The sequence below is a fragment of the Trichoderma virens genome (assembly GCF_000170995.1).
Source record: "Trichoderma virens Gv29-8 chromosome Unknown TRIVIscaffold_82, whole genome shotgun sequence".
In the NCBI taxonomy this organism is placed as follows: domain Eukaryota; kingdom Fungi; phylum Ascomycota; class Sordariomycetes; order Hypocreales; family Hypocreaceae; genus Trichoderma; species Trichoderma virens.
In genome coordinates, this window is record NW_014013667.1 from 237,381 (window position 1) to 261,309 (window position 23,929).

General features: G+C 50.7%; 12 protein-coding genes across 12 annotated transcripts; 6 read left to right on the forward strand and 6 right to left on the reverse strand.

Annotated features, from left to right (window-relative positions):
• Nucleotides 1-270: 270 nt before the first annotated feature.
• Nucleotides 271-861, forward strand: TRIVIDRAFT_68221 (uncharacterized protein; the record flags this gene model as incomplete). The annotated part of the gene is made up of 1 exon (XM_014098504.1): nt 271-861. One exon carries the CDS (start codon nt 271-273, stop codon nt 859-861), a length of 591 nt encoding a protein of 196 aa, XP_013953979.1.
• Nucleotides 862-913: 52 nt separating this feature from the next.
• Nucleotides 914-1,634, reverse strand: TRIVIDRAFT_47013 (uncharacterized protein; the record flags this gene model as incomplete). Its single annotated transcript, XM_014098505.1, has 2 exons — nt 914-1,215; nt 1,298-1,634. The coding sequence occupies 2 exons, from the start codon at nt 1,632-1,634 to the stop codon at nt 914-916; spliced, it is 639 nt and encodes a 212-aa protein (XP_013953980.1).
• Nucleotides 1,635-2,740: 1,106 nt separating this feature from the next.
• TRIVIDRAFT_193226 (uncharacterized protein) lies at nt 2,741-3,841 on the forward strand (the record flags this gene model as incomplete). Its single annotated transcript, XM_014098506.1, has 3 exons — nt 2,741-3,020; nt 3,119-3,221; nt 3,292-3,841. The coding sequence occupies 3 exons, from the start codon at nt 2,741-2,743 to the stop codon at nt 3,839-3,841; spliced, it is 933 nt and encodes a 310-aa protein (XP_013953981.1).
• An 873-nt stretch (nt 3,842-4,714) lies between these two features.
• TRIVIDRAFT_203368 (uncharacterized protein) lies at nt 4,715-7,015 on the forward strand (the record flags this gene model as incomplete). The annotated part of the gene is made up of 5 exons (XM_014098507.1): nt 4,715-4,802; nt 4,860-5,836; nt 5,985-6,302; nt 6,539-6,573; nt 6,700-7,015. 5 exons carry the CDS (start codon nt 4,715-4,717, stop codon nt 7,013-7,015), a joined length of 1,734 nt encoding a protein of 577 aa, XP_013953982.1.
• Nucleotides 7,016-8,575: 1,560 nt separating this feature from the next.
• On the forward strand, nt 8,576-9,350 carry TRIVIDRAFT_216466 (uncharacterized protein; the record flags this gene model as incomplete). Its single annotated transcript, XM_014098508.1, has 1 exon — nt 8,576-9,350. One exon carries the CDS (start codon nt 8,715-8,717, stop codon nt 8,949-8,951), a length of 237 nt encoding a protein of 78 aa, XP_013953983.1.
• Nucleotides 9,351-10,948: 1,598 nt separating this feature from the next.
• TRIVIDRAFT_224464 (uncharacterized protein) lies at nt 10,949-13,448 on the reverse strand (the record flags this gene model as incomplete). The annotated part of the gene is made up of 7 exons (XM_014098509.1): nt 10,949-11,560; nt 11,650-12,066; nt 12,154-12,449; nt 12,503-12,957; nt 13,012-13,088; nt 13,186-13,248; nt 13,323-13,448. The coding sequence occupies 7 exons, from the start codon at nt 13,446-13,448 to the stop codon at nt 10,949-10,951; spliced, it is 2,046 nt and encodes a 681-aa protein (XP_013953984.1).
• A 373-nt stretch (nt 13,449-13,821) lies between these two features.
• TRIVIDRAFT_68216 (uncharacterized protein) lies at nt 13,822-14,895 on the forward strand (the record flags this gene model as incomplete). Its single annotated transcript, XM_014098510.1, has 1 exon — nt 13,822-14,895. The coding sequence occupies one exon, from the start codon at nt 13,822-13,824 to the stop codon at nt 14,893-14,895; it is 1,074 nt and encodes a 357-aa protein (XP_013953985.1).
• Nucleotides 14,896-15,175: 280 nt separating this feature from the next.
• Nucleotides 15,176-15,755, reverse strand: TRIVIDRAFT_156108 (uncharacterized protein; the record flags this gene model as incomplete). Its single annotated transcript, XM_014098511.1, has 2 exons — nt 15,176-15,460; nt 15,540-15,755. The coding sequence occupies 2 exons, from the start codon at nt 15,753-15,755 to the stop codon at nt 15,176-15,178; spliced, it is 501 nt and encodes a 166-aa protein (XP_013953986.1).
• An 850-nt stretch (nt 15,756-16,605) lies between these two features.
• Nucleotides 16,606-17,250, reverse strand: TRIVIDRAFT_26344 (uncharacterized protein; the record flags this gene model as incomplete). The annotated part of the gene is made up of 1 exon (XM_014098512.1): nt 16,606-17,250. A coding segment is annotated over one exon (645 nt), but the record flags the coding sequence as incomplete, so codon positions are not given.
• A 318-nt stretch (nt 17,251-17,568) lies between these two features.
• On the forward strand, nt 17,569-19,332 carry TRIVIDRAFT_213528 (uncharacterized protein; the record flags this gene model as incomplete). The annotated part of the gene is made up of 2 exons (XM_014098513.1): nt 17,569-17,616; nt 18,127-19,332. 2 exons carry the CDS (start codon nt 17,569-17,571, stop codon nt 18,619-18,621), a joined length of 543 nt encoding a protein of 180 aa, XP_013953988.1.
• On the reverse strand, nt 18,552-20,242 carry TRIVIDRAFT_89726 (uncharacterized protein; the record flags this gene model as incomplete). Its single annotated transcript, XM_014098514.1, has 1 exon — nt 18,552-20,242. The coding sequence occupies one exon, from the start codon at nt 20,231-20,233 to the stop codon at nt 18,809-18,811; it is 1,425 nt and encodes a 474-aa protein (XP_013953989.1).
• A 902-nt stretch (nt 20,243-21,144) lies between these two features.
• On the reverse strand, nt 21,145-23,037 carry TRIVIDRAFT_68213 (uncharacterized protein; the record flags this gene model as incomplete). Its single annotated transcript, XM_014098515.1, has 5 exons — nt 21,145-21,594; nt 21,669-21,721; nt 22,170-22,514; nt 22,870-22,907; nt 22,964-23,037. 5 exons carry the CDS (start codon nt 23,035-23,037, stop codon nt 21,145-21,147), a joined length of 960 nt encoding a protein of 319 aa, XP_013953990.1.
• Nucleotides 23,038-23,929: the final 892 nt, after the last annotated feature.

The following is a 23,929-nucleotide window of genomic DNA, read 5'->3' on the forward strand; positions in this document are numbered from 1 at the left end:
TATGGATATATCGGGCCATGAATTTTAGGATATCTATTTACTTTCATCATACTTTCCCGTCCATCTAATAAGAATGAAGCTATTTAGTTCCACCATATCGGCATTGTCATACCGGGCAAAAGTGGTTCTACCCCTGACTAGTGCAGTCTCCAGTCTCCAATGGAATCGCCCTACCACAAAACTATGTAATACAAACCCCCAAATCCCACTCTCTCAATATAAACATACATACGGAGTACATAGTACATAATACACACACCATCCAATGGAATGGACTCCATCAACAACCAAGACTCCCCCCTGTCCACTTCGGCCAACGTCATCGGCATCCTCACCTTTGTCGTCGCCATCGCCGCCGCGGCATACGCCCGCATCGCCTTCCTCCGCAACAGCTCCGACGAGTACTTTCGCGTCAAGACGTCTCTGTCATGGTACAAAACTGAGTCCACATGGCTCGCCGACCTCCTGCGCACACTCCAGGACACGCAGCACCACCACGAGAAGAAGCGGCAGCACCAAATGTACACCTTTGTCATGGACGACCTGCTCAACCTGGAGCAGCGCCTGCTGGAGCTCATCACCGACATCGAGGTCAAGTCGGCGCTGAGGGGCACCTCGGAATGGACGCTTTTGCCGCGGGGGTGGTCGGGCGGGCGGCCTTCGGTGGCGGTGTCGTGGCTGGCGGTGCGGACAAAGGCGCTGGAGCTGGTGAGGCAGCGGGAGGCATTGACAGCGCGAGTGCAGTTTCTCCAGATGAGCATGATTTCGGCGCGGATCGACGACCTGGAGGGGCGACTGAGGCGGCATGAGGGGGAGAAGCCAAGGAGGGAAGATTCGTGGGACTCGGAGTACGGAGAGTAACAAGACTGATGAAAGAAAAAAAAAAAAAGCATTGCTCCCTATCTCCAGCCCCTTATTTGATCGAGTATCCGTTCACCCAGACATACGCCGCCGTCACCAAAAGACTCGGCACCGCCCACAGCAGGTCCAGCTCGACGACGGCCCACAGCCACAGACATCCCAGCGGCGGCGCGCGCTTCATGTTATACAGGTAACCCTTTGAGTTTGTGATGTAGACGAGGGCGCACCCGGAGACGCAGCTCATGGCGAAGAAGAGCATCTGGCGGAGGGTCCTTTGGAAGCGGCGCGGCAGGCCAGGGATGAGGACCTGGTTTGGCTGGGCGGGATGCAGCGAGTAGAAGAGGAAGAAGAAGACTATTGTTTGTTTAATAATGAGTTAATGATACTTGCTCCTCGTCGTGGTTAGTAAATAGAAAGGGAAAGAGAGAGAGCTTACCCATCCACATCCGGCCCGCATTGGTAATGATTCGTTTCCATTTAATCTCAGCGGCATACTGCTTCATCACCAAGACGTCAAACGTCAAGTGCAGCATCGCCAGCGTCGTCGTGTACAGCATCGCCTCGAGAAACCGCTCCGCCCCAGGCGACAGCTTTGCGCTCTCGTCCTTGTCGTCCTCGTCCTCGTCTTTCCCCGCAAGCTGCTTCTCGCGCCGTGCGGCCTGTTCGAAGAGCGATCTTTCGGATGCGATCTGCAGCAGCGTCTTTTCGGTGGGCGCGGAGCGGTCTGGCTGGCGAAGCTTGATGGATTTCGGGTCCTTTCGATTCTTGGCCATGGTGTGTAAACTGCGAGATATGTGTATCTATTCTATGTTTTATTTTATTTGGGCGGTTGTGAATGTTGACGATGTAGATAAAAAAGAAAAACAAATAAACAAGTCAAAACGGGTGGACGTGTTGCGCTTGGGGAAAATATTGAGTCTACGTGTCTCGTGAGAATTGACAAATGACATCAGTCCAGATCAGCCGAGGCGGTGCAGCGGGCCAATGAGCGGCGGCGATGAGACTCCGCAGCAGGTGGAATGGGGAGCTGTCAGGTGCTTATCGATAATGCTGCAGCGGCCTGGATGCCCCTGAAGGGTGGCGCTATTGGTGTTCAGATGAGATTTGATGGCAGTTGGATGAGGTTGTTAAGACATTGGTGCTTCATCTGTAGCCGTAAGAAATAAAAGAAATAAAAGATGTAATATAGTAAATGAAATTCATAGAAAATAAAGATGCAGATATGAACCAACAATACTCATCAAGCACATCCTAGCTGCCGCGCAAAACCCACATGATTAATGAATTGGAATCAAGCGCATCCCATCTGTCTATCCCTCGGCATCTTCAAACCACCAACAGCTCCCTCCCTCCAACCAACCAAACTCGCCCCCTCACCGCATCGTTGCCCCCGTGATGCCCTCTCCACGATCCCTTGCAGCTCTCGATCCCTCTGGCGCGTTTCACCCTCGGCCCAATTGCCGCTAAACAACCCTTCCAGCTTGCACGCTCTGCTCTGCTCTACAGTATCCGATGCCCGCCAAATCAGCTGTTCGGCACCTCGCTGCGGCCCGCTGATGCTGCTCTCCCCCACTCCATCCCGCCTTATTTTTCCCGCCGACCTTCGCAAAAAGGCCCGGCCTTCGCGCTCTTTGGACTTGAGAACCCACCTTCGTCCCCAACAAAAACACCACTGAGACGCATCACCACCGCACAAACAGCGAGCAAAACAGGCATCACACCGACAAACAGAAAACCAGCGATCAAGAAACCAACAAGCAACAGACTAGAAACAACACACAGCTCCTCCAGATCCTACCGAGGCAGCCCCGGCCACGCTCCGCACCCCGCCAGCCTCGTCTCGTCTCGTCGCATCCCGTCGCATCTCCAACCCGCAACCATGCCAAACTCTCTCAGCCTCCCCTTCAGCCTCCCCTTCAAGCTGGACCTCAGCTCCAAGACCCTCTTCGTGCTGGCGGCGTCCGTCGTGGCCGTCGTGCCCTGCATCTACATCTGCACCGCCAGCGCCGTGCGCAACCGCTTCCCGGAGCTGCTGGAGAAGCGCGTGTGTCTGCTGATTGCGCACCCGGATGACGAGGCCATGTTTTTCGCCCCGACGGTGCTGGCGCTGGCGAGGCCGGAGACGGGCAACCACGTCAAGATTTTGTGTTTGAGCGCAGGTACGACAAACCGACGGATGAGGAGCACAGACCTGAATATGAAGATGGACAAGAGGATGGATTCTATGCGCGAATGCTGGCTGACTTGGATATCCTAGGCAATGCCGAAGGCCTCGGCGAAGTCAGAAAGAAGGAGCTCGTCAAGAGCGGCCTGACCCTGGGCCTGCGAGACGAGTCCGACGTCTTTGTCGTCGACAACCCGTAAGTGCTTCCATCGCATCCCTCTCCCTGAAATCGCAAGACAAGACGACCAACAACGATTGGCCTCCAGCAAGGACTTTCCCGACTCCATGACGACGCACTGGGACGAGACTAAGATTGCCAACCTCCTCACTAAGGCCTTTGCGCCGCAGCTTGCGCACCAGCGAGCCGAAAACGCCTCGGAGCCCACGGCCAACATCGACGCCCTCATCACCTTTGACGGCCGCGGCGTGTCGTCCCACCCCAACCACATCTCCCTCTACCACGGCGCGCGGGGTTTCGCCAAGGCTCTGACAGAGGGCAAGCCCGAGTGGAAGAGCCCGGTCGACGTCTACACACTAAACACGGTCAATATGCTGCGCAAGTACTCGGGCGGCTTGGACCTCTTCACCACCATTGCCTCATCGCTCTTCACGCGCAACAAGGACCCCGAGCACCCTGAGAGGCTCGTCTACACCAACAACCTGGCTGGACCCGAGCCCACGCTGGGCACCGCCTGGTCTGCCATGACCACCGCCCACAAGAGCCAGATGGTCTGGTTCCGCTACCTGTGGCTTGGCTTCAGCCGATACATGCTGGTCAACGACCTGCGACTGGAGAAGGTCGACGAGGATAACTAAGAAGAGACAATAAAAAGAAGACATAAAAACCAATTTGATATACATTATATATTTTGCTTAACGAGAGCCGCGTGGGGGGGTAGCGGGATTTGGGATTGGAAAACGAAATAAAACGGATCAAGAAGGGGAGGCGTTACATGAGCGGCATTTTTCTTGGGAAGCCGGCTACTGTGTAAGGTGTGATGATTTGAAGAGCCTAGATGCATGTCAAGGGCCATGGTTATGTTTTTTATGACGATATGCATCTAGTGTGTGTGTGTGTGTGTGTGTGTGTGTGTGTGTGTGTTTGCGTGCAGTGATTTGATTTCTTCGTGGTTCGGTTTGGTTCGGTTTGGTTTGGTTTGGTTCATGGCCATGTAGACACAGGTATGGTTTCTTGATGGCCCGGATGAGATTGAAAGCAGGCTAATGCGGCAGCTCTTGGTTCAGAGTGAGTTTATGCATCGAGTGATGGAGCTGATAACAGAGCTTTATGCAAGATTACATTCTATCATTGCCAACTTGTAAGCAGCTTGTTGCAAGCCGAGATATCATAATAGCGTCTCTCTGTGCTCTTACTTTTCGCTGGCGCCATATCAGCCTTACCTGCGAAGTACTTTTATATACTACAACACACGATAGGCTCCCTCGTGCTTTCTACGCTCATCTACCATACAAGATGCTTTCTTCAGAAGTACCAGGGCAGTGGCTACTCCCTTGGGCAGGTAGGCATATATCCTGCCAAAACTGCAAAAACGCATTCTTCCATCTTCGCCTGTACATGTACACAAGACTTTCACGCAACTTTTTTTATTTTTTTATTTTTTTTGGTTTCCAGTTTCATTCTTGCTTTCAAGACTACATCCATTCTTACGATTATCATACCGTCTTGACATGGCTCTGAGGAACTATGGTGTAGGACCATCACCGCTGAGGAAGAATAAGATAGGGCCATCGCCGTTGAGGAATTTGGTAGAGTTTGGTGAGTCGTCGGATTCATCAGAGTCGTCAGAGCTATCAGAACTATCAGAATTATCAGATCTGCTAGAGTTGTCAGAGCTATCAGATCAATCAGAGTCATCCGAGCAGTCAGAGCCGTCAGAGCCATCAGAGCCATTAGAGCTATCAGAGCTGTCAGAACTATCAGAGCCTCCAGAGCCTCCAGAGTTGTCAGAGCCATCAGAGTCGTTAGACGCAGCAGAGCCGATAGAGTTGGATGAGCCAGCGGAATCAGCGGCATCAGCAGAAGCAAAGGCCGCCAGAGAGGCAAGGATGGCGGCGGCAAAGCGAAAGATGGAGAGGAACATGAGCAAACTCACTCTGCTGGCCAGGAGAGTCTCAAATATGAAGCGGCCACCTTCTCCGCCAAATTCACGCCAAGCACGTCTACGTGAAATGAGAAAGAAAAAGTCGAATCAAACGCTCCTGAGCGAACTCGTTGCAAACCAGATGAAGTTCCGCGAAAAGAGGGATGAATTGCTCGAGGTTGAGGCTGAGAGCAGGCGAATAGATGCGCGCAAAGGCAAAGACTTGGAGGCCATTTGCCCCTGCGGCGATGTCCTCTTGGCAGTGGGAAGTCCACCCGTCATGTTCCAAGTCTATTCCCAGAGCCTCATCTGCGCGTCGCCCGTCTTCGAAGACATGGTGGAAGAAGCCTTCAAGAAAAATGACGACTCCGAAAAGATAATCTGGCTCGAAAATGAGAACGTCGGACTGTTCCGCAAGATCTGCTTCGTCATCCACCACTCCAACCAGGACGTCCCCTTGGAGCTTTCACCGGCCGTTCTTCTTAATATGGCCGTGGTGGTGGAGAGATATCAGCTCCAGAACGCGTTTCGATTCGTGTCACGACAGTGGCTGCTAAGCGGCAGAGACAGCGAGGCATTCAAGAGGGATCCCACATTAGGATCTGGGTGCTACATGGCGGCGGCCTGCTCGTTCGACGACGACGTCATGTTTGAGAGATGCACGCAGATCTTGGCTGGCTTTTGCTCGACGCCCTTTAAGCAACTATGGGTATAGGCGCCTCTGAAGCAGGAATTGCCTCCTAAAGCAATCAGTATGTCCCCCCCCCCCCCCCGGTTTTTTACCAAGCTGGCTGCCACATCTACATGAATGCTAACGGCCAACGCCTCTAGAACTGCTTACAATCTTGAGGGACAAGGCACGAGCCAAGGTGAGCAGCATACTGATCCGCGAGACGGGGCTGGGCTGCTACGCCAAATGGGACAAGGCTCGTCAGGAAAATTACGAAAAGATCCTCACTCAGTACAGACCAACAACGATTGCTTGCTACCCCCTTTCGTATGTGGTGGTGGAGGCAAAGAGGTCCTTGTTCAAGGAGTTGGGAGGAGACGGCGCGCCGCTGGAGTGCATGAACAATATTGTAGAGGCAATGGACGACGTTTTGAGGACGGCTGGGATAGCTCTGAAGAAGTACAGAAGGATTATGAGGCTGGAGGGGAACGCTGGTTTGGAGGAGGTGGGTTGTGATGATGGAGACGGATTGGCTCCTGCGCATTGATGGTTTGGAAATGGAGGATACTGGTGGAGCATAGATGGAAACGCATCGAGTGGATAAGCTGGATACCCGCTGGGTTGTAATCATTAAGGAGAGGGCAACTGCCGGTGTAGAAGAGTTGAAGCTGTCTCAGGGATATCGGCCGAATGGGGGCGGAGGAGCTTCTTCAGGAACGGCTATTAGTATTTTTTTTCTAGAGTAGCACCAATTCTGGCTATATCCAACTGGATCAGTGTGCCGTGAGCAGTCAATTGGATTGCCAATGGATCTATAGCTGTTGAGCTCCGTTTGGCTTGTCTTATTCCAGCGGGTATCCCAACATAGGGATGAGTTGAGCATATAGATGGATTGCTTCAAGACACGGTCAACATCCACATCCGCCAGCAATGCACACGCCGAGCTACGAAATCCGCAAAAGGGGTCATCCAGAAAATGCCAATATTGCTCTTCATGCAACAACGGCCTACAATATCGCCACGATGCAAAAGGGTCACAATGCTCTGGCCAGATGCCTCCTCGCCGCATCACCAACACCCGTCGGCTACTCTCGGTGCACTCCGTCCAATGTCGATTGTGCCAGCATCGCATCTAATCATATGTTTCAAACCAGTCTCATCACCCGATCTCTACACGAGCCCCCTTTCTTTTCCACTTGGCAAGGTAGTACTCCGTAGTAAGAAAAAAAAAAAAATGGCATCGTATCCACCTGCAATAGAAAAAAATCATCACGATGACCACCACAGCAGCAGCCCAATCCACGTGCCAAACCCCCCTGCAAACCGAAGCTTACCGCAGCTTTCTTCAACAAAAAACAGCAATGAAAACCAGGGAAATTTCCATTCCAGGGCAGCAAAATTTCACAGAGATCCATATTTTTCCAGCGGTTCAGGTTATTATTACGAAAGGGGAACCCACCAGCCGCACAGCTCCATCTCGCCACGACCACACGCCACTTCAGCCCTTTTCCACTGCCGAAGTGGATTTCGCTAGGCGGAAAAGACAAGCAGCCTGCACTCGTAGCCTGTTGCATTGAGAGGCTGCCTCAGCTACGGCTTGTTACTGGGCCGTTTTGGACGTTGCAGCGGTTTTGTTGCTTGTGACTATTTTCGAAGCACGCGGGCGGAGACGGAAAAGTGGGCTTTTTGAAGAAGAGAAGAGAATTCATCACGGATCCCGGCTCTGCGGGTCCTCGGGCTGGGAGGGGAGCCTCTGTTCATGACTCTTTTTTCCGTTGGGCTTGTAGGGCTTGAGGACTGGGATATGGCGAGAAAGGGGGCGTTTCCACAGGAGTTGTGATGATGCTAGAGGAATACGTGTAATAGTATCTGCGCGTGGCTCATCCGGCGAGTTGCGCGTAAAGCGACGCCTATGCCTACGCCTTGCGAATGTCGCTGCTCGTATGGCGTCGTATCTGTACATCGGAGTCATCGAAGGAAGCGTGTGGAATACTCTTACTCCATACTATGAACGTACAAGTAGCAAGTGAAAGCGAAGCCGAATGGAATCAACCAGCGTCATCGCCGCGTTTCCAGCTTCGGCTTCGGCTTCAGCTTCGTCATCACGCAGCCTCGTCCGAAGCATCAGGTTCCTGCATCAGCAACGTGCCATCACGCGCCACACCAGTCCAGTCATCATCAACCCGAGAACAAGAAAATATTACAGCGAAGGCCCAATCAAATCACATCAACCCCTGCCACTTTCGGCCCGAGCGCCTTAACCCGCCTCTTACCGGCTCGCCTTTCGTGTCCTCGTACCTGAAAATCAAGCAAGAAAATTCTTCTGCCCCCCTGCTGAGTCAGTGCCGAGCAAGGCACCAGCCCGAGCTGAGCCACACCCACCTCGACGCCCAATTATGTGAGCAGTCACCAATGTTCCACTCTCCTCTCCTCCAAGATCCACATCCCATTCAATTTTTCACGATGCCTGGTTTTTTTCTCTTCCCAAACGGGAGCTCCCCTGGCGCCTACGATCGGGTTGTGGATCCCCGAGCCCCGGCAGAGCGAAGCCGATGGATCGAGCACGGATCCGCCGTCTGCAGGTGATGCGCAAATGACCAAGCAAGGCCACGGCGAAACATGTTTTTTTTAGAATGGAAAATTTCAGCAACGTGCTGAGGCATGGAAACTCGCGGCATCGTGAGAGTACGTACCGGAATGGAGGCGAGCGCCGGTTGTATATAAGGAGAGGCTTAGGCCGTGCTTTGGACGAGGAGGAATTCTATCATCATCAGCATCCACAGCTACAAACACAACAACAACTTCTACAAACATCCAAAAGCATCACTCAAGCTTCCAAAGCTCAGCTTTACTACAATCTTCCACACAATCATCTACTATCTACCTTACTTTACAAACTCCCAAACCAACCTTCAAAATGTTCATGGGTGACCTCGTCCACTTCCGCGCTGCTCTCAGCAACGGCGTCAACCACGACATGATCCTGTCTCCCTCCACCACTCCCGCCACCTCCGCCGCCAACACTCCTGACAACCGCTCTCTGGCCTCTGAGAAGAAGAAGAAGCGCTTCTCCAGCTTCTTCTCCCGCCCCCGCCCTGAGATCAAGGCTGCCAACTGCGGCGCCGGCATGAAGCTGCCCATGAACATTGCCTAAACGGGGTACAACTTCATCGAAAACAAAACAAAAACAACTTCATCGAACTGTTTACTTGTGCTCCTGAACTGAAAGAAGGGTGGTGGATATTTTTTGCCTATGCCCAGCATTGATGGAATAAATCACAAAAAAACATAACCACACTCCTTTGGACTATCAACGACGACAACGACAAAAACCAAAAGTTTACTTGATTTCGACAATCCTTTTTTCTGCTTTGTTTACAAGTTTGGGCAATGGTTTTTTTCGGGCTGGGAGCACAAAAGTTTATATCATGAGTATTATATACCCATTTGATTCGAGACGCGAGGGATACCTATACACAATAAAAGGGGGCTAGGAAAGAGAGGAGGATTAGACACATACACTACATTTTAATAATACATAATCTTATCCCCACTTTTACGATTTTTCTTTGCAGTGAATGACAGCTTGAAAAAGATACAATTCTTAATAATGATGCTTTACACATCAAGTCACGAAAGCGTTGTGCCAAGTATGGAGGGCTTTGCTGCGGGTTTTGGTGGGGCTTCCAGGTTCGCGCTAAGGAGTGTTGGAAGACATTGGCAGAGTAAAAGGTGTAACTCTAGCTTTGCTCCATCTTGACCTCACTTGTGTTATATCTTATATGGAGCTGACGCTTCACTCATAAAGAACCATGATTCACATTTCAATTTCTAGGACAGAAAGAAATTTATATTAGGAAGAATAAAATAGTCCCTTGTAATACAGTTAGGAGCGAAATAGGCGTCCTGTTCACACACTCAGAAATATTTAAGCACGGACCATGAGTACTTACTTATGCTCTACTTATATATTCTTGTCAATTGTCAAAATTCACGCATCTGTTACATTTCAAGGTAGTATAAAGTACTCTAAAGTATACTACGATCTGGCAACATTTCGCTTATGTGAACAGTGCAAACTGAGTTAATGAATACATGTAGGTTAGGTACAAAATAATCCCAGTCTAGATACATGCCTTGAGAATTAAAGGACAGCTGAGTCCCCTTAGGTACTTTGCAGGCACCTCAAGCCTAAACGTAGCTTGATCGTTCCTAGCATCTCCTTTTTCTTCATTACATACAATAAGTGACGACGACTGCGTGAATGAATGGTTTACGGACAATGAGATACCTTCTCAACTTTGTAATATCCCGACTCCCGCGCTCTAGAGGGAGACATAACCTATAAACATGCCCTTTAAATAGTTGAGCTGACACCACCTTCGCGGCTGTGTGGGGCGGCAGAATTGAACAGCCAATTAACGGCCTTGAACGCCTTTGAACCTCCTGTCAGATGAGCTTCCTTGTTGAACAGTAAAAGTAGAGCTAGTGTCAGTTCAAAAACGCGAGCTCATGTCAGTTGAGGTATATCCTCCTATAACTTCCTTTTATTTTATGATTATGGAAAAACCTCGGCTGACTCATGCTTCATGTTTATTTTTATTTTATCCAATTAGCTAGCTACTAGCATAGGTCAGTTGAACTTTTATTCTAGGTCAATGCAGGGGTCACGGGTCAGTTGAGGTTACGTCTCCGCCGGAGGAGCCCATCTTTATTGAGCCAGGGACATAATATCGAGCCTCCCCCGGGTTACTGCTATTTGTACCGCCGGCTAACTGGAATCCAAACCACTTACAATATGATAAACACCATTATACACATTTAGAATAGAAGTTGGCCGTGAATAATAGACAAATTGCAAAACAAACCGAGCAAAATCTTGTGCCAGCGCCAAGTGACTTCTGGAACAAGACCGGTTATGTCACAACTGGATGCGCTTGTTCGGAGAGCCCAAGTAAACAAGCCATGTGCAGCCGATGCAACAACGATAGTTATGTCTGTTACCGAACGCTCCGAGCGCAATATAACGAAGCAGTTCGATGAGATAAATATTAATTGGCTCGTTGTGGAAAAGTAGTTGCAAAACATAGAGCAACCTCATAAAAAACGGAAGAAAGCTGGTAATAAAGGTCGCTCTCAACTACGTAGAGACTAAAACAGCTCGCCCTGCTGGACAGGTAAAGACGAGACAGGAGAGAATCCATTCTCTAACCAAGTGTCATCATTGAAGTAGACATCGGTGTCGGGATTCGTGAATAGAGTGCCAGTCGCGTCTGTTGATTCCCGGCTTGTCTTTGCTTCGACGTAACGAGCCGCAACATCATACAGTGACTTGAAAACACGCAGCTGTCTATTGCAGCTCGCATAGCGCGGCAATTGTGCCAGAGCCTGTAGACCGTCAACCACTCCCCCCAAGCAGCCCAGGTCCGACGCGTCAACAGTATCAACAACATTACAGACCAGGATTGTGAAGGGGATAAATGGCGCTAGGAGGAGAATCTCGTTGACCCATTTGTAAAGACCGGTGGGCCACTTTGCTGCATCTGAAAGTATGGCAATGCTGGCTTCGCTTTCTTCAAGGGCTACTCGCGCAGCGGCGATGCATTGCGTACATGGTATTATACCCGAAGGACTCTGACTCTCTGCTGGGACTCCTCGGTATATGGACGCCAAGGTTGAGTATGCTATAGCTCTGTTGGCGTGTATCATGAACCGTGAAAGGGTTGGATCTAGCAAATGGCTACTCCACAGGTCTGGCTGATTCTGCGACGGGTGGTTAGCCAGATTATTCACGAACTGATTCCGTATGCTTGATTCTGTTCGGAGCACGAAAAAGCTGTTTAAATACTTACATAGTATCCGGTTCTCGCGACTATCATCCGCTCCAGCTCAGAAGCCAGTGCACTGGTACGAGACACGCGAACAGAGCCCGGTTGTTCCAACGCAGTCGGACTATACAAGCTATCGTACAAGCGGCCGTAGAGGCTAGCGGCATCGATCCAGTCAGGCAGCCGGTTGTATGCTAGGGAGGTCATTTTGCGGCCCAAAATGATTCGTGGGATGGTGATGTCCTCGTCTCTAATAGTCGATGGCCTGCCGAGCCGTAAAGCCACAGCTTTCTCCAGGGCGTACACAGCCCAGAAAAGACTCATCTTTCGCTGCATTGCGTTTTCTTGTTCTGTTACCATGGCCTGGCTACTATGCAACCCCAAAGCCAGGCACATAAGTGACGCTCTTGAAATAAACGTCCAGGCTGTGGACACTTTTCCCTGGCACAGACAATGAAGAGACTGTATGTTGAAAATCGCAAATTAATACTGTAGAGAGTGCATTGCTACTAACAGGGGGAAACGCACCGCCATGTACAAGGCACAGACGGAGTCAATATTGGTATCAATGTGAAAGGAAAGGCTCGATAGAATTGTCTCGAGACTCTCCCTGCACGTTTCAGCTTGCACATCGTAGTCCTGTCTGAGCGTCTCGTCATCGGCACCCATCGAGCATTGGGTGAAGAGCGAGGAAAGAACGTAGTGAACTATGATCAACTCCATATCGCTAATCGGCCCGGGTGTGCAGGCTCTGATCACGTACTGGGTGAAGTCTCCTAGAGATCCAAATTCAAAGGGCCAGTAAAGCTCGCTCGGCGAGCTCTCTGCGGATGATTATCAGAACGAGTGCAGCATAACCTAGAAACAAGAGACGCACCTTGAGCGATCCTGAGGCATGCCATGATTTTATCCAGGGGAGGGATAGGCAAATCCCTGAGACTGAGACCAGAAGGCAGCGCCTTTGGAAATGAACGTGACCCTGCCAGCGTCTCATTTTGCTGCTTTTGATCATTGACTGTGTTCCGCAAAGTATTCAACGCCGAAGTTATGTCGTCGACGGCCCTAGAGTATGGGTCATTCATCACAGCGGTTTCAAGAGCTCCCGCTGCGCAAATGACCTGAGCAAACAATGCGGACTCAATCCCTTCCACTGGAGCTAGAGCTTTGGCGGGTGCCCGAAGTCTGCCAGATTGGAGCGAGGAATATGACGGTGCTCGTAATCTAGCTGGGGCCATAAGGCTACTGTCCTCATTATGGCGCTCATCTCTAAGTTGTCCTATGATTCCGTATAGCTCCTCAATTCTGTTCGAAATATGCTCAAGTCTCCTCTCACTGATGATATATTAATGACTACATGTAGGTAGCTGTACTGGGGGGACAACTCACTATACACTCGAGATCAGGACCCGCTGCCGCTTTTCTTTGGCTCCGTGAGCCAGTCTGAAGGTACACTGTGCCTCCGCCTTGATACAGCATGAGCACGGATTAACGCGATTGCACTTGGTCTATGAAGCCAGCTCGAAACATGAAGTCAGTAGACCGAGGTCGGATACACCTCACAGGAACAATCTTTGCTGCAGGTAAATAGAAGGACCGCACCTTTCGCTGGCGGCAACGATCACACTGTGGAGCATGTCAGCATCTTATTCACCTTATTCATATGTGACCCGACTAAGGAAAGGTTCATGTTCTCATACTGCCGCTTTCTCCTTCACGATAACCTCATGCCCGTCTACTCCATTCCCCTGAGACTCTAGGCCGCCTTCTCCCCCTGCTGCTTGGCCGGTGGGTCCGTGATTAGTGCCTCCAGGTCTGAACGACATCCTCACAACGGTGTCTAGAGACGCTCTCAATTCGATTCGGGCAGGGCAAATCGCAGGCCGAATGGTGGAACTGTCAAAGGGTGTAAGTCCGGACTTTTGGAAGCCGTCCCCGACGAGGTTGCTGGAAGGACAAGTCTGCAGGTCCGATGAAATTTCGAGCCATGGCCGGACGCCGGGACGCCAGGAGTGCGCAGTCCGAACAGTGGAGACACCCTCGAGGGCCTCATACTATGTATGTATGCTTGACTATTACGTGCCTCTTGTTTCTTGCCTCATGCTCGTTTGGACACGATTATTATATTGTTGGCCTTGAATATCCTGTGAGGCTCTAGTCATTTTGCGCTTCTCAATCCTTCCCAACAAACACTCCACCATGAAGTACCGCGGCGTTGTCTACGATGTCGGCCTCAATTTCACCGGCACTGGGTTCTCCGTCGAGCCATTCGATCCTGCTCTAGTCACATACGACATGAAAACAATCGCCGACGACTTGCATGCCAATGCCGTCCGGATTGAAGGAGAGGAGATTCCTCGGCTGGAGATTGCCGCACGGTCAGCGCACTCGATGGGACTCAAGGTGTTTTTCAATCCGTGGAAGATGAATGCAACCATCGACGAGACCCGCGCATACTTCCAAGAGGCGGCAGAAACGGCAGAAACATTACGCAATGAAGGCATTGATTTGGTCTTTGTCGCCGGCTGCGAATACACCATCTTCAGCAAAGGTGTTTTCCCCGGAGATTCTTTCAACGACCGTGTAATATTTCTCGGCCAGAATTTTCCCAGCGGCCACATGATCGAGGACATTCCTCAGGCCCTGCGTGATAAGTCTGTCGAGTTGAATAAGGCGTTGCGGTCTTTCGTCGAGGTGATTCGTTCCCAGTTCGGAGGACAGATCACATACTCGGCTGGCTCCTGGGAAGTCGTGGACTGGGATATCTTTGACACCGTCGGCATAGACTATTATCGCCGAGGAGAGACTGCGGAGAAGTATGTCTCGTGTCTCGATCGGTACAGGATTGGAAAGCCCCTCGCTGTTTTAGAAGTTGGTTGCTGCGCCTACGAGGGAGCAGCAGTGCGCGGAGACGGCGGCTTCGTACTCTTAAAAGGCACGAATCCCGACGGCACTGGCATCTTCGAGAACGATATCGTCCCGACGCGGAGCGAGAAGGAGCAGGCCGATTATGTCGGGACGCAGCTTGAGCTTCTCAACAGTGCAGGGGTTGAGGCGGCCTTTATATATCTGTTTTCGTTCCCTTGCATGCCGGCAGGAGAAGGGGCGAGGGATCTGGACATGATGTGTTTCTCGCTGGTAAAGACCTTCCCTAAGACAGACTCAAGATCTAAGGATATGCCTCCATGGGCACCGAAGGAGTCTTTCCATCGCGTTGCCCAAGTCTTTCGTTCTATGGATCAGGACGAGCAGAGTTCCGCAGCGACTCAGTGAAATGCGCCTTTAGGCATAGGCCATGCTTAGGAATTAGTATTGCATAGTATCAGAGCAGTTGTGACTTGGAATAGACTGCGGATTGATAGGTAATTGGCGAAGACAAAACAATACGCCGTGGAATATGAAAAGTCGAGTACTATCTAAGCGCCATTGTCATAGCTGTGATGGCGCTCACACGTCACGTCGAGGTATACACTCATTTTGTAAGACAACTGGTTCCTATATTCGGTGCAGGACGCTGTTATACGACGCAGCTGCGAATAGCCCAGATTATAGCTCAATACGGGATTAATTCAATGAGGTATCCATCTGGGTCTTCCACAAAAGGGACAGCCACGGCAAGATCCCACAAAGGCTTGTCAAATCCCTTGTCGGGCGTTTCGCAACCCAAAAACGTAGACATCACCTCTAAACCCTGAGCCTCGCCAGCGTCTTTGACTATTTTAACATTGTGACTTTTGATATACTCCACGGCCTTTGCCATGTCCGGCACGCCGATTGCCAGCTTGACGAATCGGTAATCCGGATAGTCACTTGAGTCCTTCATGCTTTTCTGGGAATTCTGAAGGGCAAGGTCAGCCACAGTCTTGGCCGGAAGCGGACGAGACTCTTGATGAAGCATCAGTTACCTTTGAGCATACTAGTTCTAGTATACCTTCCCTAGCGAAGAGTTTTGTTTCAGGGTCCGCTGCATCAGGATAACCGACGAAAACAACCGTGGTCGTGTCCAGTTCCATGCGGCCCAATTCCTTCATGCCAAAAGCACCCGTGTAAAACGCAACGGATCTGTCCATGTCCGTAACACGAAGGCCGACATGCGTCAGTCTAAATCCCAAGGTTGGGTTCTTCGAAGCCATAGTGTTCAAGTGTTGAGAGCGACTTGATGTTGTTGTTCAAGTATAGAATGCCACTATTTCAGAAGTCCAGCGTACTCTGCTAATAAATTCACTCTCGGAACCCGCCAGTCCGAGAGTCCGTGTCATCTCTCCCCCTGCAAACAGCATAATCCGGAAGGTCACCGAGGCCCAGAAATCCCACCTCGCTGTTGGAGTCATTATCGGGCTTGTTATCCGGGGATATTTCGCCGACGGCGGGACTGGAATGGCTCTCGATCTGACACTCGCTCTCATTAGGCCCAACAGATCCGGATATGAGAAAGAAGGAGTATGAGAGCGAAGAATTAATGACAAGTTGAAGCAGCGATTGAGAAGACTGAAACGCGAGGCGGTAACCGGCAGGGAGGCACTAAACCAAAATGGGTACGTTGAATCTTACTGTATGCCTGGCTTCTTACGATTATCTCGAATGCGTGTGTATATGCGTCCTCAGCTCCCATCTGGCTCTCTTTACCTCGTGGCTTCTTTGGCCGTAGGCCACTTCACAGTTCCTGTAATGGAAGCGTAATACCATGCGCCAGTACCTGTCTCCAGGCTAAAGGTGTAATCCAGCTTCATCCATCTTAACCTCACTTATATCTTATAATGAGCCGACGCTTAAGTCCTCAAGTACCATAATTCACATTTCAATTCTTAGAACAGAAAGAAATCTATTTCAGGAAGAATAAAAGAGTCCTTCGCGATACAAGAACAAGAACCTCTCTCCCACACATCCTTGACAACTCAACACAATGCCACGTTAATTAAGCAACTCCCGAGTCGATTCCTCCCCTTCCTTTCCCTCCCCATCCTCAACCGCATTAGAAAAAGGCCGGTATTTTTCCACATCGATCTCAGACAGCGTCGACTCAGTAAATCTCTTACTCGCCAACCCATAAAACTGCGTAAAGCTCATAATCAACGGATGCCACTTATCAGGATCGATCCGGTTCGGATATCCCGCCCAGCGAATGCTCTCGTGCACATGCGTCTGCAGAACCTTGACCTGTAGTGCGATGAATCCCCTCATGCCAACGTCCTCCATCATGTAATACACTCCTTGCAGTTCGGCCTCCATCTGGCCTGGACATTCCGCAATTCGAGGCGGTCGAACCACTTTAGAAGGGACAGGCGTCAAACCCGAACGCCCAAACTTATCCTTAACGTACTGATAACCGTGAGTTCGTTTAAAGTACAGATATCCCATGCCCTCTGTCGCTGTCTCAACTTCTTTCGCTCCGGTAGTCAATGCCAAAGCATTCACTGCCTCCGTCATAGTATCGTCGGCCATGTTGAGCACGCACTGCTTGGTTCGAATCAGATTGATGGTCGTCTGCGAATCCTGTCCCAAGCCCAGCATGCATCGATTTCCAAGCCACCACGCCGAGGACATGGGTGCGATGTTGAAAGTTCCGTCCTCATTCTCCGTTGTGATGAGCACAACAGGGGTGCCCCAGTAGAAAATAGGCGGCGAAATCGTCTGAGTTGGAATAGGAGACATTGTAGCTTTTGTGTTTTTTCGTAGAGGATGTGAGATTCTCGAGGTTATGAGGATTGAATTGCTTGTAACATTCTCTGAGTCCTGCATCAGGAGATGGATATTTATATTTCAATCTGCTTCGTTATATTCCGCGGAAATATCTATCTTTTCTGAACTGATCCTACACAACATTTACTTTTTCCGTTCTATAGAAGTGTTGCTGTGTAATTGCTCACTCAATATGGATCTATACCCTCGACACTCTCTCTCCACTGCAGCCCATATTTCCATATTCATTAACCAGTTGAGAAACAAATGACACTCTATCTCATGTCGGTAGTTGTGGATTGTGTTGTGAAAAAGGTATGTCCTGTTTCAACCCGGACAATGTCCGAAACCCTCGCCCTGGCTGTGTGTTACCCGTCAGAGTTGCGCGAGATGTGACCAATCACGAGAGCCGGCTCTCAGCTGTCAAATGAGACATCCCGTAACTTTAAGTCGTTTAACCTATTCTTCTTTCTTTAACGCCGAAATATTGATAGCCACATTGCCAAATGAGGATTCACACAGCTCTACATTAGATTGTTAGATTTTCTTAACGCCGATTTATTATTGGATACGCTACTGGGAAGCCGAATTGTCACGATTATGGCCAATGATCTCGTTGCCAGCTAGCACGGTGTCTCGTCACACCTCACGATACTTTACATACCACTGGGTACAGGTAACATCTACAGCAACCATAGCAATGAAAAGATTAAACAGGAATGAATGAAAAAATGCTCATATCTGAAAGATTATCTCACATCACCATCACATACCAAGACACAAAGAACAAACACCCATCACATATATTCAAAATGCCCAACCGAGGAAGAATCCAAAAACCTCCAAATCGTCGCCCAATACTTCACAGAATACTGGGGCAAAGCCAACCCAAACATCGTCGACGACCTCTGCGCCGACGACTTCACCATGAACTACCCCATGCACGGCATCAGACATGGCAAATCCAGTACAAAGAACATGCTCACAGACCTCAAACGAGTAAGTCCAACCCCCCATCCAACAAATGTCATCATCAGCCCTGTTAATAAACAACTTCGAGCAAGGCATTCCCCGATATTTCATTCCGCGTCTACCAGCATCCACTCAGGAGTTGCATCCTCGGACCTTCCAGTAGGAGCTTTGAATACTCCAAACACCGGGATGAAAATATACTTTTCCGGAATCACAATTTTTACGCTGAAAGATGGCAAAATCATCGACGAGACAGGCGAAGAGGGTGCTCTTATGGCCTTGCAGAATTTAGGTCTATTAGCTCAGCCCAGTCCCGGCAAAGAGGTGCAGTTGTTGTATGACATCTAATACCAGTGCAATACACATAAAATTACACTCAATGAATAACATGATTTGTAAAAACGATACTCCTAGTAATGCCACCACAAGTGATCATCAAGTAACATAAATACACAATCCATAACACCCCATAGTCTATGCCACCCAAATCAACCTGGTATATATTCCCCCCCAAACGCCCATGATGCGACGCCCCCTAGAAATGCACGCTCTGCTTCTTCTTCATCTTCTTCCTTTTCTCCTCATCCGTCTTCCCCCCGCCGAAAAAGCTAAGCGCGCTGACCCGCGCCCCCGACGGTCCCGAATAAGGACTCAGGTTGTTGCGCCCATTCTGCTGCTGCGTAGACGGGCCCGGCCCTACGCTGTTTGGCCGCGGCGGAGGAGGGGGCTGGAGGTTATTCACGACGGGCGGGCCATACCAGCCGCCGCCACCACCACCCAATGCACCAGACATGGCCGTCGTCGTCGTCCCAAAGGGTCGCTGTGGAAGAGGAGGGGACTGTGTTGGCCGTGGGGCCGGGACGCCGTATTGTCGCCGCAGCCGCTCGGTCTCGGCATCAATCTCGGCTTGCTTCTGCCGCCGTCGAGCGTCTTCCTCCTGCTGGAGCATCCTCCGCGTCTTCTCCTCCTCCTCCCGAGCAAGCCGCGCGCGGCGCTGTCGCTCTTCTTCGGCCACCATGGCCTGCAGCCTGCGAGTCTCGGCATCAATCTCGGCTTGCTTCGCGGCATTGCTAGCCGGAGACGGCCTTGCGGGAGGGGTGTGTGTCGGTCCCGGTGATGGAGTATCTGCCAACGCACCCGATACCAGCGTCGGGTCGTTAGGTGACGGTGCCAACGGCCGCGAGCCTCTTCTCGGCGCAGGAGCAGCGCCGGAGACGTTGAACGGATTCTGCCGAGGCGCAAAATGCAAGTCTCTGACGACGACGGCACTCAGAAGCAGCACCACCTCAAGACCCTTCCGGTCCTCGACCTCGACGCGAGCCATGTTGGGCTCGTAGATGCACACGGCATCCCCTTGCTTGTGGCTCCGATACATGGCCACCGTAATGTCCGGCTCCTTGCTCTTCTTGCCGCCTGCAATCTTGCCCGACATGTAGCACGTCATGTCCCTGTTGAGCCGCCCGTCCCGCTTCCAGTGAAACATAATCTTTGGCGACAGATCCGACACATCATTGCTCCCCGTCTCCTGATCCAGCTTGCTGACGCTGGGCAGCTTAAAGGTGCGCTCCGGCATCTCAAAGCCCCACGAATCAGCGCGGTTCCACCCCCCGGCATTGCGCTTGACGACTATGTTCTGGTCGGGGTTGTACAGCAGCACGGAGAAGGAGTCGGGCGTGATGGGCACGTTGGGCGGCGAGCCGTTCTGGTTGCGAATCTCGGCGGCCGAGAGCGTGGGCTGCTGCCACTCGGGCTTGACCAGCACCTCGCCGTAGATGACGGATTGGTGGTGGGCGTCGAACAGAGCGAGCGCATACTGGTTCGCCGAGGATGCTGGTGCAGGTCTCTGGAGGGTGTAAGCGCGCAGAGGATCCGAGCCGTTGTAGGTGTAGAACAGAGTCGTCTGGAGAGCATCTTCTGCAGCAGAGTGCATCCGATACGTGGGGAAGCTGTCGTCAAGCATGGCGGCTACGTGTGTATTTCAGATGCTAGAATTGAAAATGCAGAGAGAGAAAAGGAAAAAGGAAAAAAGAAGCTTCAAGCCGCGGCGAGAATCAGCAGGTCATTTCGCGTTGTTTCGAGTCTTGGCCAGAGGGGTCACGCAGGCGGCTATAAAGTGAGGCTGCGGCAAGCCGAGACAACAAGGCCCAAATCTGAAGGATCAGGAGCAGGATCAGGCCTGCAGTAGTGCGCTGTCGTCTTCTATCGCTATCGCCCAAGGAGAAGCCTGTCGCAGATCTGAGGCTCAGGAAAGGGAAAGGGGCAATGCAATCATGAAAGGCGAAGGAATTCGAAGCATCAGTTAAAAATATTCCACAATACAGCAAAGACAAGATTACTGCGGATATCGAGATGCTTGGCGTGGCTTCCCGCCAACGCAACGTCATTGCTCGATGCTGCTGCGCCACAGCCGCGCGAGCTGGCCCACAAGCCCCAGAGAGTGGCTGTGCCCGAATTCCCGCCTTGGGACCAGCGAGTGCCGGAATCGTGCCATTGAGTGAGATGCATCGCCAGATTGATGCCGCTGTGGGTTAGAAACAACGCCCATCACTGCCAATTCAGTGCAAAGAAGCCTCGTTGATCAATTAATAGTGTTTCTATTCGTAAGCCATCTGTATATCCTTGCACCGATCCGTGCTTCTCGTCATTGCTGACGACTGTATTATTTCCGTCCCTCAAACTGCCTTGCACTGTCAAAAGCACTTAGAAACAGACAACCAGATGCCAATTCTGGCAATAAGCCAAACGCCTCAAAACGCCGCCCATCCCATACCGTAATCATCATATGTCGTGCAATTTGCTTCCAAACCGTTCCCTTAGTAACCAGATGTCATCGTCATCATCACCGTCGTCATCGTCCCGTCAAATATCGTATTAGTCGTGGCTCACATGGCTCTGGCTCTCATCATCACCAACATCCCATGGTCTCCTCTGCGGCCAATTCTGGTTCACCCAGGCCTCGTCCTCGAGAACAACCAGTCTCCTCCGAATATTATCGTTTCTCCTCTCTAGCCGTGACCGCCGCTTCTTCCGGCAGCATGGCGTCCAGCAGCACAGCACGAGGCTCAGGATGATGCCAATGGCCATGCCGATGAGGAACCCGCGGAGGATCTTGTCTCCAGGTGTGCCATCCGAAGCAATCTGTATGAATCCATTTGCGTCTGATGTACTTGTTGGGGTTGGAGATGATGTTACGCTGCTTGTGACGCTGGCAATGATGTCGGTGGGGGTGGGAGTAGAGCTGGAGACCGGAGTTGGACGAGGAGGTGCGTTTTTGGGAAAGTCGGGGTTAGGTTCAACACCCAGACGTGGTAATACGACCATCTGTTGCCATCATCGTCAGCCCATGTCCAGAGGAATCGTGGCATTCATAGGTAAGTAGCTGCGGTGCACCATACCGTGACGGTGAATATATCAATATCAAGTAGGCCACTATATCCTCTCCTCCATTCTAGTCACTCAATGTAGGTATAACGCTGCCCAAAGCAGGGGTCCAGAGCCAAGGTAACAAACAAAGCAATATTATATTATAATACTCGAGCTGGTTATAGCTTCGTTCCCAAAAGAGTAAGTCTTTGTCGAACAATGTAATGCCAAGATGCCAAACACAAAGAAAAAGACAAGAAACCAAAAAAACAAGGCACCAAACGACCTCTTATTTAAACAGCAACCAAAAAAAAACCACAAGCGTCCTCCTCCCAAGCCAACGTACGTCCTCCCTCCACGCAACCCGAGCAATGCGAGCCCAGCCCAAAGCAAACACCCGTCAACCCATCACTCTGACTAACACCAGTGACAACACCCCATCATCAAAAAAAGCACAAGCTACAGCATTTTAGCAACAATCCCCATAATAAGCACGTCGCAAACTTTGGTCCGCGCGGTCTCCATTCACTCACCCTTCCCCATACCGAGCAAATCGGCGACGCACCCGAGCACCAGCTGCACAGCTTCCATTGGACGCCTCTGCAAGGAGCCCCAATTGCTCAAGCTAGTTAGTTTGGAACCCGCCGATGACTCAAGCGGGCAAAAAAGCAACGTCAAGCGTCTAAGAAAAAAAAAAGCGGGATAGGCAGAGCTGATGATGGTATTTCTGGCTGGGGCTAAGCCGAAGCCGAAGCCGCATCTTCTTCGGGGTGCGGATGCTGTTAGTTCTTTGATCCTTCGGGTGCGGGAGCCGTTGTGACACGGCCGTGGACGAGTCCCGAGATTCTTTTCAACGTTCGGGTCAAAGACTCCCATCGCTTCATTTGTAATGTAGATACAGCTTCACTAGCTATTACAAAGCTGACCGTATCTCCAATACGAAACACGACCCATCTGATCTGATTTAAAATCACACACGACCTAGGCTATAGACTATAGACGATAGCTCTCATTCTCCTTCTCCATCCTCATCCTCAATAGACTTCATCACATAAGCACGCGAAACCCCATCCCCTGGCGCCCGCACCCAGAATCCATCCGTATAGGACGCCGCATATACGCCAGGCAAGAAAAAACAGGCACACGCAAATCCTTCCTCGGGTATCCCACCAGACTCTGACGACGCACCAACGGTCTACGTACATCTCCTGACGCCTTCGTTTCTCGACTTACACCGCTGAATGGAGCCGCATGTCCAGCCTCCCTCCTCACTGGACCAAGCAAAGCAGATGCAAAAACTCATGCAATGACTCTTATTTTCACGCACTCTCCCGTCAATTCACTAGCCAGCGCGTGAAAAAACTCCTCCCATTGCAACCTGCGAAACTCTATTCCGCCCATTGTGATTAGCCTGAATGCCGTGCAAGCGACCAAGCTATCGAAACTGGTCCTGCACGCCACGCGCCACACGGGATGCGGGCAACTCTATTCTCTCACACCATCTGACCTGTGTTGGCTTTTCAGCCTCACCCCGATTCTGGGGACAGCTTCATGCAAAGGCAAGTCTCTTGACTCGAATGAGCTTTTGCTGTCATCGGCTTTCACCCGCATCCCAATCAGGGAAGAGCCATTTTGGGGCAAGGCGTTGACTCAGATGAGCTCTTGTTATGCATACTAACCAGTCATGTCGAGCTGTGAGATGACCAGTCAACTTCGTCTGCAGCCTGTCAAAACTACCTATTCACTCAATTCTGATAGCGTCACCTCTTTGTCATTTGATTTGATCCTAGTTTATCCAACCAACTCAGCCCTGTCAATCTCCAAACCATCACAACGGCTCCTTACATCATCAACCTCGTCCAAGTCACATCAAATCATTTCAAAGTCCTCTCACGACAATCACCTTCAAAAACACTCATCATTCCAACACAAATATCTATTCATACACTACCTCAATCAACCCATCCAACATCGCTCATCAAATTACAAGATAAAATGAGAAAAAAAAAACACTCAATATCGAGTATTACATAGTTGTTCTCGCTCTTAATACTACATGCATCCCAGATAACGCATCCACATACAACACAACAAAACAACAGAAAAGAGAAGAAAATGAGAAAGAAGAAAAAAAGAGTTAATACACATCCTCCCCTCCCGTGAATTTTTGCCCAAAAAATTGCCGTACACCAAAATTCCCCGCCGTGTTTGTTTCCCCCCCTTCCTTCCCCCTTGCCTCCTCCCTGTGTGCGCATTTGCCCAACATATTCAAAGAAAATTATCCCACCCAAAT